A 14,145-nucleotide genomic window follows, 5' to 3' on the forward strand; every position below is an offset into this window, starting at 1 on the left:
TTTCAATCCTTAGCTATAAAAGTTGAACATTTTATAAATTTTTAACTACAAAATAATTATTAAATTTTAAATTTGATACATTTTGTCAAAATTTAAACTTTAAATGCTTATAAAAAAAATTTGCCTATGTATTTTCAATGTTTTTTAATTGCTATTGTAACAATATATCAGGAGCCTTGCATTAAATTTTCACGCTTTTTTACCCAACAAATAAAATTTTATTGATATTTATAGAAAAAAAAACTAAAAATATTGAAAACTGACAATGTCCATAAACAGATCAAAAAGAGTCAAAATATTTTCAAAATTGTATGGTGTATAGAAAATGCTAATATAAACATTCAGACATTCAGTCAAAATTTCATGTACCTACGGTCATTTGTTTTTAAGTTGCACCAAAAACCAAAATCGATTTTCTCGAAAACAGATTTTGGGTAAAAATTCCCGTTTTTCCTTAATTTTTCTTTTGTTTTTCACGTCGCTTTTGAAAACTACTAGGAAATTTTTACTTTTGACCCCCCCCCCCCCTAAAAGTACCAATTAGATTCAATTTACTATCAGAAAAGTTACTGTTGAAGAAAATCCAAGCACTTTTACTGTCCTAAAAGGTGACCCAAAAAAAGTTAAAAAAAAAAAACACACATTATCGCTCAGAATCTAAAACGTATAAATTTATAAAATGTAAAATATTTATTCTCGTCAAGAATTTGCTAAAATTGAAAAAGTGCTCCGACCGATGCAAAGTAAACTTGTTTACCAACACAAACATCTTTAGATTTTTTAAATCGAACCACTAAAAGTACCTTAATTTTTGTCAGTGCGACGGCTATTTCACGTCCATAAATTGGTTTTCTATTGACTTTAAATGACTTGTGCATTTGCGTTGTTGATAAATTTACCTCAATCATTCAATCAGCTGCTTGGGCATCCCAATCTAAGTCTACTCCAACTTTCAATAGCATTCCATTATTACCGATACATAATCGATCATTAATCACGGATAAAAGGAGAGCTAGGGCACGTTATCAAACTTCTCGTTTACCCTCTCACAAAGCACTCTCACTATACAATAAACTGTCCAATTCGCTTAAGAAACCACTTCTAAAATACAAATCATATATTTTCAAACAAAAGTTATCCTCTTCTGACGGTAGCCTCTGGAGGGAAACTAATAAACTCTTACAATATAAATCTAGATTACCACCTCTAACCAAAATTGACAATTCTATTGCTATAACTAATGATGACAAGGCTGAGACGTTTCGTCAATATCTAGCGGAGAAGTTGCTAGATGTCTTCCGAAAAACACTATCCTATTCCTTACCTATTTATTTAATGCAACCTTATGACTTTCATACTTCCCATTCCTGTGGAAATTTTCAATCATAGTCATGATTCCTAAACCAGACAAACCACCTGACCTGCCTTTCTTGTACAGACCAATAAGTCTGTTACCTTTTCTAGGCAAGATACTAGAAAGACTGATACTTAAAAAGCTTTTACCTTACATTTCTATGAACAAGATATTACCTGACTCGCAATTTGGTTTTCGCTCAGCGCATAGTACAATACACCAGGTACATAGATTAGTTGACGCAATATCGTGTTCCCTAGAAAAAAAGTATTATTGTACTTGTGCCTTTCTCGACATTAGCCAAGTGTTTGATAGAGTTTGGATTACTTTTTAAACTAAAAAATTTCTCTCCCCCTGCTTATTTTTATGAATTAAGCCTTATATAAGCGATCGCCATTTCCAAATCCGGTTTGGTTCCTCAGTATCCAAAATTGAGAAAATCTTAGCTGGAGTTCCCCAGGGTGGAATCCTCTCTCCTTTTCTTTGTAATATCTACACTTCTGATCAGCCTATCTCCCAAAATACTATTGTAGCCGATTACGCGGATGACAAAGCCACCATATCATTTGACAAAAGCCCTATTACTGCCTCAGCAAATCTTCAAACTCATCTCAACTTAATGTCTGAATGGTACACCGATTGGCGCATTAAACCTAATCCCAATAAGTCAGTACATACAACATTCACTCTATGCCACTCCATTTTTCCTGATGTCTATTTACATAACATACTTATTCCCACATCTGACTTAGTTTTAGTTAGATATCTAGGACTTAACTTGGATAAGCGCCTCACTTGGAATAGCCATATCTGTATAAAAAGACATGCCTTAAATGCCCGTCTTCGCAGACTACGAACGCTACTCAGAAATAACAAACACTCCAGCTTAAAAGTTAAAGTTCTTATGTATAAAACATTACTCAAACCTCTATGGACTCCAACTATGGGGTACATCAAATTTACACTAACAAAATTCAATAATTTCAGAATAGTATAGTAGTATACTATTTAATTGAATTAATGAAGACAACATGTTTATAAATACAATTGTTTATATTTAATGTCAAAATTGAGTAAATAAAACACACTATATTAAACAAAGCATAGATTATAAATAACTTGATTATTTTTTTCTGAATTTATTTTTAGTCTTTTTCCTTTTTGGTTCATTTTCCTCTTCTGGTTCATACTTGGCCGGATCTGCTAATCTTTTTTCTCCACTAAAAATTAAATTTAGTTTTAAAAAAAATGTTTTAATATTATGTTAATATTTATTACCTTTTTACACTAATAAGACTTTTAGTTTTACCAGAATTTCCTAGAGCTTTTCCCCATTCATCTTCTGTTCCTTTAATCGCATATCTAGTCAGATTTTCTTGTTTTAGTTTTTCTAATTCTATGCGTTGTTTCTTTTTCAAAACCTGTGATATAATAATATTAGTATACATTTCAGGTACATTTTTGATATAGTAAATATTGTATACCTTAGCTGCTTGTTCCAATTCTTCTTCTAGAGGTTTAGTTAATGGTCTTAATTCACTACTATCCACTTGTTGGATCACCGGCATTTTATTATCAACGTTTTGTTCCATTATCCCATTAATGACTTGCAGTATACGACGCATCATTCTATTGTATAAGCCAAGTAATTGGGAAGGTAATAATTCAAATTGCTCTGAAAGATCTTCTACAGTTTTATATTGTAGTCCCAATCCTAGTAATAATGCCTAATAAAAATAGTATATGTAAAACATTTTTAATAAATAAAAGCATTTAGGTAGTTTTATTACTTTTTGAACAGCCGAGAAATGGGTATCTCCAATTTTACTTTGAAAGTAAAGCTTGGATAAGGTGGGTAAAAGATCCATTATAAGATGATAATCAGCCATATTATTGCAATATTTCTCTAATCGATGAATATCATAAGAACTTAAATGAATATCCAACTCTGTTTTGTCCAAAATATCTAATAATATAAATGATTAGCAAGCAACTAAATTTAAACATTTTAAAGAATAGGCTTAAAATGAGTTCTCAGACTTTAAACCTTCAAACTTTAAGACATTGAAACAGTTAGTAATTTTATAGAAAATTAAGTTCTAATTCAAACATATTTCGATAGTCTGAGAAAAAAATCAAGTTCAAAATACTCCGATATGACAGCAGATTAACTAAATATTTTTAATTATAACTGTGTAAAGTATTGTTTTAATATTATTATATTTAAAAATAGTTCAAAAGTTTAAATACGATCCATCCTTGTATAAAATGATTTACTTTTATCCGCGTGCGTAGTAATATTAGTATTATGTAACACTCCAAGAGCCAATTGAGGTGAGAATTTACGAAACTGGTAACCAAGAAGTGATATAAAACGTTTACGGAAATCAACCCAAAATTGAGATAGCCAGTCTTGATTTTTCGAGTCTGCTGTATTTAAAGTGGAAATCATTATGCAAGAATGTTCTCCTGTTAATTCATTATTGGTTTGCCTAAAACAAAATCAAAAATTAATTAACACATACATTTTTTTATAAAATTTAAAATAAAATAAATTAATTGTACCTAATATATAATGGAATAAATCCAGCTTTTTTCCAGAATTTTAGAAGTGGACCAGTGAGACCAAATGATACACCAATATAATCTAAACGTTCTGGAGGCCGCTCACTTAGCTTCAATAACAATGGAGGTAAATTATTACGTGGTTCTATAATTGAATAAACATAATAATTGTTTAACAAAAATTATTTTTGAACCAATATTTGTGCACATACCTATTCTTTCTTCAAGTAAGTCTACTTCTTCTTCTAGAATAGAATCAATATTTTCTTTAGGAAGTTTCCCTTCTTCAATATTTGGAATTAAAAACTCATAATACATTTTTAGCAAAGTCAATGCTCTTGAACCATATCCCATCTATAAATATTTATTTAAAAAAATATATGTAAATTGTTTTCACTATCTAAGTGTTATAAATAATTAAATAATTAATTACGCTTTGGTAATCTGGATGTGTAGCAATGCGAACAATGCGAGCTCCAGCTAAAGATGGAAATTGTTCATCTTGGAAACATCCAGATATTGTCCATGGTATAAGATCACCGGCTGCTTTTTTACCACGTTTCAGAGCTTCTGATGCTGATGTTTGAGATACTTCACCTTCCAGACACACCTTCATAGAATATTTACTTATGATATTAAATCAAAAAATAATCATGTAACTTGATAAAAATATAAATATAATATATCTATATATTAATTATATATCTGGCTGTGATGCCTACTTTCACAAGGGAAAATGAACAATAATAATATTATGTAGTTATGGGTGTATTGGTTTAACATTATTAGGTGAACGTCTGAAAAATAACAAGTATGAATAAGTAATAACACACATTTTAGTCACTGAAAAAACTGGATAGATAGCAAAATTTTTCAGACAGTTAAGTCTGTAAGACTATTCTTAAAACCAGACTTCTTGTGCTTGTATGCTTTATAAAATAAAAAACCAACTTGATGATTGGATAAGTGGTTACTGACCCAACCAGTGACGAAACTGCCGATTTTAGTGGCCCATTCTTCTAAATGCTATTACTGAACATTCTAGGATACCCAAACTTTCCTCATGCTGTTTGTTAAATGTATTTTAAATTTTTTCCTACCAACTTTGACCCTCCTATTCAATAGTGCTTGCCTACATTATCTAAGGAACATTAGAGTCCATTTTCAAATTTCTATACTCTATTTAACTTAAGAAACATAGTCAGCGATGGACATGATTGCAAGGACATAGATATACTTCAAAGCAAGTGTACATATAATTAACTTAGTGGGGGCGACAAACAGGTTAACACTTAACAGACTGCTACCCAACTAAAACTGGTCGCTGCTGATTATGTTTCTTAACATGAACAGAGTATGGATTATGTCAATTAGTCAGTTTCTTAATTTATATTGTTATATCAGATAAAGTTGATTTTTGTTTTGAAGTAAAACTTCTTTCTTGAGGTGTGGGCTGAAAAAAAATTTTTATGGCACGTTTGTTTATTTATTTATTTTGATAGTTATGCACGTCGATTTTTATTGTATTGATTTTTCTCATTCTCTCATTAATTCACTTATAATTTCACGGGCTCTAATACTTATGAAAGAAGTTTTACTTCCCCAGAATGTAAAGGTTCACTTTTGTTTTTTTTTTTAAAATACCAATATTACCTGAATGACACATAAAACTTCAGGTAAACTTTTTGTATTTACATCAACAGGACCCAAAAGACAAAATAAATGATGTGCTGGTGCATCTGACATCATTTGAAGATCATTTGGACTGTTCTATTAGTTAAAAAATTAAATTATAAATACAAAATATGCAGACCGAAATAATTTGTAGGGAAGAATATAATTTGTTAAAATATTTACTTTATAATGTGAAGCTACATACAATGAAACAATTCGCTGCAAGAAAGCTTCTGACGCCTTATGGTAACAAAATAAAGTATCTCTATTAATATAATACAGATCACATCTATCAGGAGGAGGGCAGCCTGAAAGCAGTGGAGCAATATTTGTTGCATCAAGACACAACAGATTAGTCAACCATTTTTCTACATCATCACCAGGTTTGTAACGTATTGATTCTTCTAAAGTCACCTATAAAAAAGTTCAATTAATATATAATATATTATGTAAAAAAAATGAATAACTGAACTATTGTGAAAACCCATTTTAGCTACAAATTAAATCTAAGCACAATTTATTTATAAATAACACCAGCAGAGTAAATAAATTCAAGACTCTAGTAATGCAAAAACTTCTTAATTTCTTCCTTCCACCATTACTAGGAATTTCATTTCAATACATAAACTTTATATCTTATGTAAGAAATTAGGTAAAAACTAACTTCTTTTAAAAATCGTCCAGTGATAGCATTTTGACCGGTTTTATCATTTGCATTATTACCAATAGGTGTAGCTTGAGAGCGGAGTTGTTGCAATAATTTTAATGACAATGATCGACCCGTTCCTTCATAACTAAAAAAAAAATTACAAATCATTTTGATATTTTCTAACCAAAATATCACTTTTTGAATATATTTACAATACAAAAGTAATAAGCATATGTGTGATGATAAAAAAAATAAAATGTTTGTTGAAGTCTTTTAATCAATGATCCCAAAGATAAGTAGGCACCTCAACAGTCCTACAAGTATATAACACAAAAAATGTACACGTCATAGGAGTTCTCATTTAGTTTTATTAGTTTTAATATTAGTGAATTTATCTATTATCAAACTTTAAGGTAACAATATTTTCTGTGGTTTGTATGAAATATTTTAAAATTTAAGCAAGTTTTATGTATTTTTAAATAATAATATTTTATTACATACTTTTATTATTTGTTTCAAAATAGAAATATTGAAAAAACTTCAGACAAAAATTTAACACGGTCTCACAGAAAATGTTGGTACCTTTAACTTTAATAATAGGTTTTTATGAGAAATGCTGAACATACATTTGGTATGTTACGTACTTGTAAGATAGAAACATTAACTTAATTTATATTTAGTATTTTATACAATGTCAAGTATAAGACGTAAGCTTTGGCTAGTGTAATATTGTATAAACAATAAAAACATTAACTGTTATTTAAGAACATAGAAACAAACTGTTAACAGATTATAGGTAAGAGAGTTGGACATAAAAAAGATCTTTTCTTGTCAGCATTTTTAATTGTCACAATTAGGTAAGCATTATAATGTGATCCAACAAGTTGGTAAGAAGGTTATTATAGAATTACTTTTGTAATAGAAACCAATAGGTATAGTAAACATAAAATACACATCATGCTATAAACATTAAATTAAAAATTTTACTACAAAAACTCAATAAAGGGTATAACCTAATTGTAGATTATATTTTAAAACATAATTTATAAGAACTTATAATTTTTTAAAAAAAGGAAAAAATACCATTAATTTTATGACATAAATTAAAGAAATCTTATTTTTCTCCAAATCATTGTAACAGATATTATAATTTTGGCTAAAATTAAAATAACATTATCAGTTTTGTCACTGGACAGAGTATGTGTTTATAGTATTAAAATATACTTGTAATATGTTATACACATGTTTTATAAAATATAATTTACCCATTGATTGTAGACGCCAAAAATACTAGATACGGACCAAGCATGGCCTTTACAAGTGGAAGTGGTATAGCAGCAGCTTCGTCAATTACAACTAATTCTGCTTGACTTAATTTATTTGATTCTGTTGGAACTATATACTAAATCATAATATGTTTAGTAAATGCTGATTAAAATAATTTACAATTTAATTATAAATATAACAAACTTGGATGGTTTGTCGATGGTCTCGGAAAATATTAACTCGAACCAAGGCTTTATTATCATCTGGATTGGTAGATCTAACTAAACCATAATCTAAATGTTCTTGATATCCAAGAGCATCAAAACCTAAAAAAAACCCAATAAAAATTAGAAATTAAGTATTTAAAATAATGTTATGAACAAAAAATAATATTCAATACCCTTAAAAATAAATTCAAAAAATGTTTTTAAATTTTCAGGTGAAGGTGAAGTAACAAAAATATTGGAATAACCAAATGCAACGGCAGCTGCAACAGCTATCCCAAGAGCAGCAGATTTTCCTCTACCTCGAGCAGCCGTTAAGGATACAGTAGATCTTAGAGTTTTTTCAGAAATTGCTTCAATAAATGTTAGTAATGATTTGGCCTAAAATGTAACACTATTTAAACAATTTTTCTTAAAGTATACTTATAGTTCAACAATAAATAGTTATAATACAATTATTAATTTAATTACCTGATCAACAGTTTTACAACAACTAACTAAACATCCAACTGGTTGTGTGTCTTTCATATTTTCTTTTAACGCTGCTAATTCTTGATCATTAATTGATTGAATATTAGTTTTTTCCTCAGGAACTAAATCAAGTACTTTGGATGAAATAGGTAACACTGTTAATTGGTCATCCACTACTAGACATCGATCACATGATACTAAAGATAACATGAACCTAGTTACAAAATAATGGATTATAAAAATTTTAGTATTGATAGAAATTAAAAAATATTTTACCTTTCATTAAACCTAGCAACAACATCTTGATGAGCTTCAGTTCTAAATCGTTCATGAACATCCATGGTAAGGGTATATAATTGTTTTAAAGATTTCAAAGACCTTAATAAAAATACTATCAGTCCACCACCTTCTACTGTTTCTATAGTGCGTGCCAATAAATTTGGAGTCATAGCTTCAAAATCCTTAAAATAATAATAGGAATAAAAAAAAATTTTAAAAAATAAAAGATTTAGTTTAACTTACTTGTAATACACACATGCCATATGTGTTGCCAAGAATTTTATGAGTTTCTGAATAATAACAATATCGAATATTTGTAGAAGCGACAAATAATTCAAATGGATCATCTTCATTTACATTAAGTTTACCCGCTTTGACTTTATGTTGTATAGTTTTCATACGTTTCTTACGATGGCTAAACACAATTAAAAATGATAATTTCAGTTGTACTGTGCTAAAAAAATAAAAATAGGTACCTGCTGAAACCTAATTCTTTTTTGTAGCACCATAATACATTAGGTCTAGCTTTGACGGATGCTTTTGACAACATATGATGTAAAATAACAACCTAAAAGTAATGTATTAAATAAATAGATGAACTGTTTTTTTTTTTTGCTTAAAATATTTAGTTTTAGTTTTATACAATTTATAACAAGCTATTATATTTAAAAGTTATAGCTTTAAAATATGGATATTATGTAAAAAAAATTTGATTTATAATACCTGATCACGACCCTTGTCACCAACAATAACAAACATGGTACGATGACCGGCTGTAACACTATTTTCAATCAGTGTTCTGATCCGATTGTCGATTTTTTTACGAACCATGATGATTGTTTAATAACCTAATAATTGTATTAAAAAAATTAGTTAACTTAAAAATTTTAAAATCAAAGATAAAAACATGAAATAATTCAAATATTATGTACTAAATAAACATTACATTTACGCACGTTTCATACTACTATATTGTAAGGTTATAATGGTATATTCCATTCTACCACATATGTGGTTGTTAATAATATTATACCATGGTTACTACTTTTACCCACGAAGATAGTATTATCATAGAACAAATACTAGTATTTATAATCAATGATAGGATGGTTCCATCCACCCATGGCTAAATACTATGGATAGAGCTCAGCTGCAGGCTGCAACTGCATTATAAACGCGTACTTCATGTTGAAGACGACATAAAGACCGGTCGCAAGGTGACTGATTTCTATTGCGCATCCGTGTCCAGTACTCGTCGCATATTTATCACTAAGTTAGCGGTGATATAAATTGCACTTGATAACAGTTGTACCAATCGTGCGCGTGAATGCGTGATATCAACTGTGCGCATGCGCATTTACACCTATTCACCTTGGTTATGTTGTCTTCAAAAATTTAGCCAGTAGCTCTATCCATAGTATATGATCTAAGGCTGAATATCAGATTTCAGATCTAGATCATCTAGATTCAAGTCGATCTACCACTAGCGTGATTTTACCGTTTTTTATTTTTTTACCGCCTTCTTGGTTTGTGTAGTACCATAGAATATTCTATGGGGTAGTACTATGGTTGAATATTTTATTATTTTATCTGCTTTTAGTGGGTCACTTTATCGCTTATGATTAGATTGTTGTCATTAAAATATGATAAAGCATGATATCTTGTTTACAGTAGCTGAAGCATTAACATTTGACGAGCATTAAGGCCGTGCAGTCTGAAGTGTTCGACGTGCGTTCACTGCATAATTTAATATTATGCATTAAAGTGTGCGTTATAGATATTAGATTCATATTTCATAGGCTGTAGCTAATTTAATTTTCAGATTAGACGAACGTTCTATAATAAATAATTTTGAATATGGATTGCGACGATGGAACTCCATCCAGTAGCGATGCTATTGAAGACAAGATTGAATATGAGGCTTTTAAATCTCCTGTCTGTCTCATAGTCTTGGGTATGGCTGGCTCAGGAAAAACCACATTTGTTTCAAAACTCAATTCTTACCTACGGCAATACAAAAGAGCCCCGTATTTGATTAATCTCGACCCAGCTTGTAAAAATATGCCATACACGCCAAATATAGGTATATCTATTATGCAATATTTTTATTCTGTAAAAAATATGTACGAAATACGTACTTAATATGTTTTTATTATTGATAGATATTAGAGATTCTGTGAAATACAAACAAGTGATGAAGAATTACGGTTTGGGTCCTAATGGCGCGATTGTAACCGCATTAAATTTATACACCACAAAATTTCATCAATTAATGGACCTTCTAGGAAAAGTAAATGTTGAAAATAGTCATGATATAGCTGTTATAGACACACCTGGACAAATTGAAGTTTTTACATGGTCAGCATCAGGTCAAATACTTACTGAAAGTCTTGCATCAACATTCCCAACAGTTGTAGTTTATGTTATGGATCTAGAAAGAAGTACTAGTCCAATAACATTTATGTCAAACATGTTATATGCATGTTCTGTGTTATATAAAACCAAACTTCCATTTATTGTAGTTTTAAACAAGGTTTGTTTAAAAAATACTTTCTTTTATATTTATTTAATGAAATAATAATTACTTCCATAGAGTATATGGCAAAAATAATGTATGCTGAAACGCTATTATCTATTTTTTAGACTGAAAAATATTTAAAAAAACATTTATATTAGTCTAAAATCTTAGTGATAGAATACAGTATGCAGCAATAATGACTATACATTTTATTTTATTTTATTAATATTTTTTTACTATACCTACAGGGAACAGAAAACATTAAAACTAAAAGGTTCAAATCTGAACTGAACTTATACATTATAATTTGAGTTGGGTCGAACTCAAAAATGTGGTCTCAAATCAAACTTTTTACCCTTATATATTAACAAACAATTTAGTACGATGTAAAACTAAAACCGAACCCAGTGTACCAAACATTTCATAACATTACCGAACCAACTTTTGAATTTAATAAGAAATCAAGCTTTTTATTCATGGTACAGCATCAACTACTAGCTTGCTACTTCATCTTTGCGATTTGTTGTTTGTGATTTGGGCCAGTGTACAGTAGTATTTTTTATTTCTCTGAGTTTGTTATTAGGTGTACGCCCCCATTCAGATTCCCATAAATTAGTACAATAGGTGCTGATATTCCTATGGATATCAATGAGTGAGGAGTAGGTGCGTATTCAGGTCAAAGGGTTATTAACTGTTTCACAAGCTACTTTGTCAGCTTTCCCAGTGCCATCTATTCCACAATGGCCTGGTGTCCATTTAAACCATATGTTCTTGTTGGCTTTTTCAATGATGTTGCTTATTTTAATTGCTAAGGTGCCTGAATGCAAGTTATACTTCAGATTGTAAGAGCGCTGAGCGACTCTGTTTGACGAGTTCAAATTTTTTTGGAGTTCACAATTAAGTATAGATTTTCAAACTTTTTGTTGATTGATTTTTTTAAAACTAGGTTTGACTTTTAAACTTAAACTGAATACCTACATTTGAATTTTTTGTACTTCAAACAGTTTGACCCACCTCTAATTATAATTTATACATTTTTTATACATTAGTTTAATTGATCTCATCCTTATAAATTATAATAAAAATAATAAAGGTCTAGTGTAAAATATGGGCGGTCAGTCTTTGGGCCACATTTTATCTACCTGCTTCATATAAAATATTTATTCTACCATTTTGTTCTACATTTTTTCTACCCGGAGATTGGGCCAAAAAATAGATTATTTTAAATAGTGTCATAGTATTTAGATTTCAAACATTTAATATAAAACAAGGTGTATAAAATTAATCAAATAATTATAATTTTTTTTTCTAATGTATGAAAATACAATTATTGTTTTAAATAATCTGATATAGATTTTAGGAATTCAAATTTCTTTTTTTTCCTTTTTCGTATTTTTTAATTTTATTAAGAATATTATTTTTTCTTCATTAAATTAAAGTTTGTTACCTGGCTTTTAATGTTCCTGTGTTTTACATTTTAATACAAACTTCTAATTGAACTCCCAATAAAACATTAAAAAAGTTATGAATATTAAGATGACATAATAAAGAAATTATTTTTGAAATGCGAATGATAAGACTTGACGGCATTTGTAACAATGTTTTATATTATTTGTTAATTACGCTTTTGGCTATTTTTATCCATTTTATTTTATGGCAGTTCATGCTAATTCTATATTATTTTACCTTTTGATAAGGCACGCTTTGAGTAAAGTTTTGTGTGTGTTAGCTGCAGTGTTAGTGGTGTTAGGTATTGTAACTACACATTTTATTAAATACTATTTTATTAAAATTTAATAGTGGCCCAATCATCTAGTTAACCTGTTATAAATGTAAATCTGTAGTGGCCCTTTTTGAAAAAAGGTTAATTGTGGCCCAATTTTTGGGCGCCCTAAAATATTATCATCAAAGTTTAAGTAATAAATTGTGATACGAATAATTAAAAATAATATAATTTCTTCAACTTATTTGTACATTTAGAGTGATATTGTAGACCCAACTTATGCAATTGAATGGATGCATGATTTTGAAGCATTTTGTGATGCTGTAGAAAATGAATCATCATATATGTCAAATTTGACCCGTACTATGGCATTAACTTTAGATGAATTTTATAATGAACTAAAATGTGTTCCAGTATCATCATTGACGGGTCATAATTTTGATGAATTTTTTAAAATGGTTGATGCAGCAGCTGATGAATTTCAAAAGTAATATTTAGTTTGGTTCAATTAAAACATTAAAATATTAATAGTTTTGACAATATAAAGGGAATATCGTGTCGAATGGAATAAATTGCGTAAAGAAAAATTGCAGACTGAAATTTCTCAACTGAACAAAAAATTGGACGATTTAGCAGTTAGTAGTGGGGAAGGAGAACTTGTACCTTTGTTCACCTCACTAAGTGCCGGTCGTGAGATTTCAGATATTTATCTAGCACCAAATGCTGATGAAATGTCAGGAGACAGTGAAGGAGAAGAAGAGCCTGGCTTTAATGTTAATGGCTAGTATTTATTTAATTATTTTATATACTAACGGTATAATATTATTTTGGGGCAAAATTTTTAAAATATATTAAATTATTGATTTCAGTAAGTTTTTCCAATCTATGGTTAAAGAAAATATCAAACATTTTTGACAGTTTATTTTAAGTTTATTGTGATAATGTTTAATAATATATTAATTATTCTTTACTAATTTTCAGATTGAACATATAAAAAGTTCCTTTTGAAAAACAACTAATCATGTGGTCATGTGGATGAAATTTCAACATCTGGATAATAAAATATTATTAAAATAATTTTTTATAAATCTAAGATTATTTAGAAAGACAAATCAAAATCATGTATTTGTTAATAAAAGTAATAAAATACATTATGTGTTTATAAAAAAGTTTTTATTCACATTAAAAATTAATCTTCATTAAAGTGCGTTACATTTTATTGTTAACATTGAATCGGTTTAAGCATAGTTTAGGCAGTGTAGTTATAATCTGTGGTTTAGGCAGTGTTAGGTAATTTAACTTTGCTTAGAGAGAGCTTTGGATTTAAGGAATTTGGACAAGAGCAAAAGAGGCTTCAATAGGGCTTCATTAGTTTCAATAGGGTGCTGTCAGTTTAGAGTGAATTGACCTATTACAAAAACT

General features: G+C 29.0%; 2 protein-coding genes across 4 annotated transcripts; one reads left to right on the plus strand and one right to left on the minus strand.

Annotated features, from left to right (window-relative positions):
* Positions 1–2,388: 2,388 nt before the first annotated feature.
* On the minus strand, positions 2,389–9,451 carry LOC132949915 (RNA cytidine acetyltransferase). 2 transcript variants are annotated; one of them, XM_061021036.1, is made up of 19 exons: positions 9,206–9,451; positions 8,959–9,050; positions 8,726–8,897; positions 8,480–8,664; positions 8,204–8,417; positions 7,909–8,113; positions 7,713–7,834; positions 7,508–7,644; positions 6,258–6,387; positions 5,777–6,007; positions 5,573–5,689; positions 4,353–4,529; positions 4,132–4,273; positions 3,920–4,064; positions 3,632–3,846; positions 3,145–3,320; positions 2,839–3,081; positions 2,664–2,775; positions 2,389–2,574 (listed from the first exon to the last, which is right to left on the minus strand). In XM_061021036.1, the coding sequence occupies exons 1-19, from the start codon at positions 9,311–9,313 to the stop codon at positions 2,558–2,560; spliced, it is 2,940 nt and encodes a 979-aa protein (XP_060877019.1). In that variant the 5' UTR covers positions 9,314–9,451; the 3' UTR covers positions 2,389–2,557. The 2 variants fall into 2 exon arrangements, with proteins under 2 accessions (XP_060877019.1, XP_060877018.1); XM_061021035.1 differs by having other exon boundaries at positions 2,633–2,775.
* A 438-nt stretch (positions 9,452–9,889) lies between these two features.
* LOC132949916 (GPN-loop GTPase 1) lies at positions 9,890–13,924 on the plus strand. 2 transcript variants are annotated; one of them, XM_061021038.1, is made up of 7 exons: positions 9,890–10,081; positions 10,154–10,248; positions 10,305–10,565; positions 10,645–11,015; positions 12,981–13,210; positions 13,271–13,503; positions 13,705–13,924. In XM_061021038.1, the coding sequence occupies exons 3-7, from the start codon at positions 10,340–10,342 to the stop codon at positions 13,707–13,709; spliced, it is 1,065 nt and encodes a 354-aa protein (XP_060877021.1). In that variant the 5' UTR covers positions 9,890–10,081; positions 10,154–10,248; positions 10,305–10,339; the 3' UTR covers positions 13,710–13,924. The 2 variants fall into 2 exon arrangements, with proteins under 2 accessions (XP_060877021.1, XP_060877020.1); XM_061021037.1 differs by having other exon boundaries at positions 9,891–10,081; positions 10,154–10,565.
* Positions 13,925–14,145: the final 221 nt, after the last annotated feature.

Source organism: Metopolophium dirhodum, chromosome 8, assembly GCF_019925205.1.
Source record: "Metopolophium dirhodum isolate CAU chromosome 8, ASM1992520v1, whole genome shotgun sequence".
NCBI lineage: Eukaryota > Metazoa > Arthropoda > Insecta > Hemiptera > Aphididae > Metopolophium > Metopolophium dirhodum.

What these genes read in the sequence shown, in the direction of transcription:
- LOC132949916 (XM_061021038.1), top strand. Translation starts at nt 10,340, where the DNA reads ATGGATTGCGACGATGGAACTCCATCCAGTAGCGATGCTATTGAAGAC. An exon ending in GCCATACACGCCAAATATAG is followed by an intron (nt 10,566 to 10,644) that starts GTATATCTATTA and finishes TATTATTGATAG; the next exon opens with ATATTAGAGATTCTGTGAAA. An exon ending in TTATTGTAGTTTTAAACAAG is followed by an intron (nt 11,016 to 12,980) that starts GTTTGTTTAAAA and finishes TTGTACATTTAG; the next exon opens with AGTGATATTGTAGACCCAAC.
- LOC132949915 (XM_061021035.1), bottom strand. Translation starts at nt 9,313, where the DNA reads ATGGTTCGTAAAAAAATCGACAATCGGATCAGAACACTGATTGAAAAT. An exon ending in ATGGCATGTGTGTATTACAA is followed by an intron (nt 8,665 to 8,725) that starts GTAAGTTAAACT and finishes TATTATTTTAAG; the next exon opens with GATTTTGAAGCTATGACTCC. An exon ending in CTGGACGATTTTTAAAAGAA is followed by an intron (nt 6,008 to 6,257) that starts GTTAGTTTTTAC and finishes ACTTTTTTATAG; the next exon opens with GTGACTTTAGAAGAATCAAT.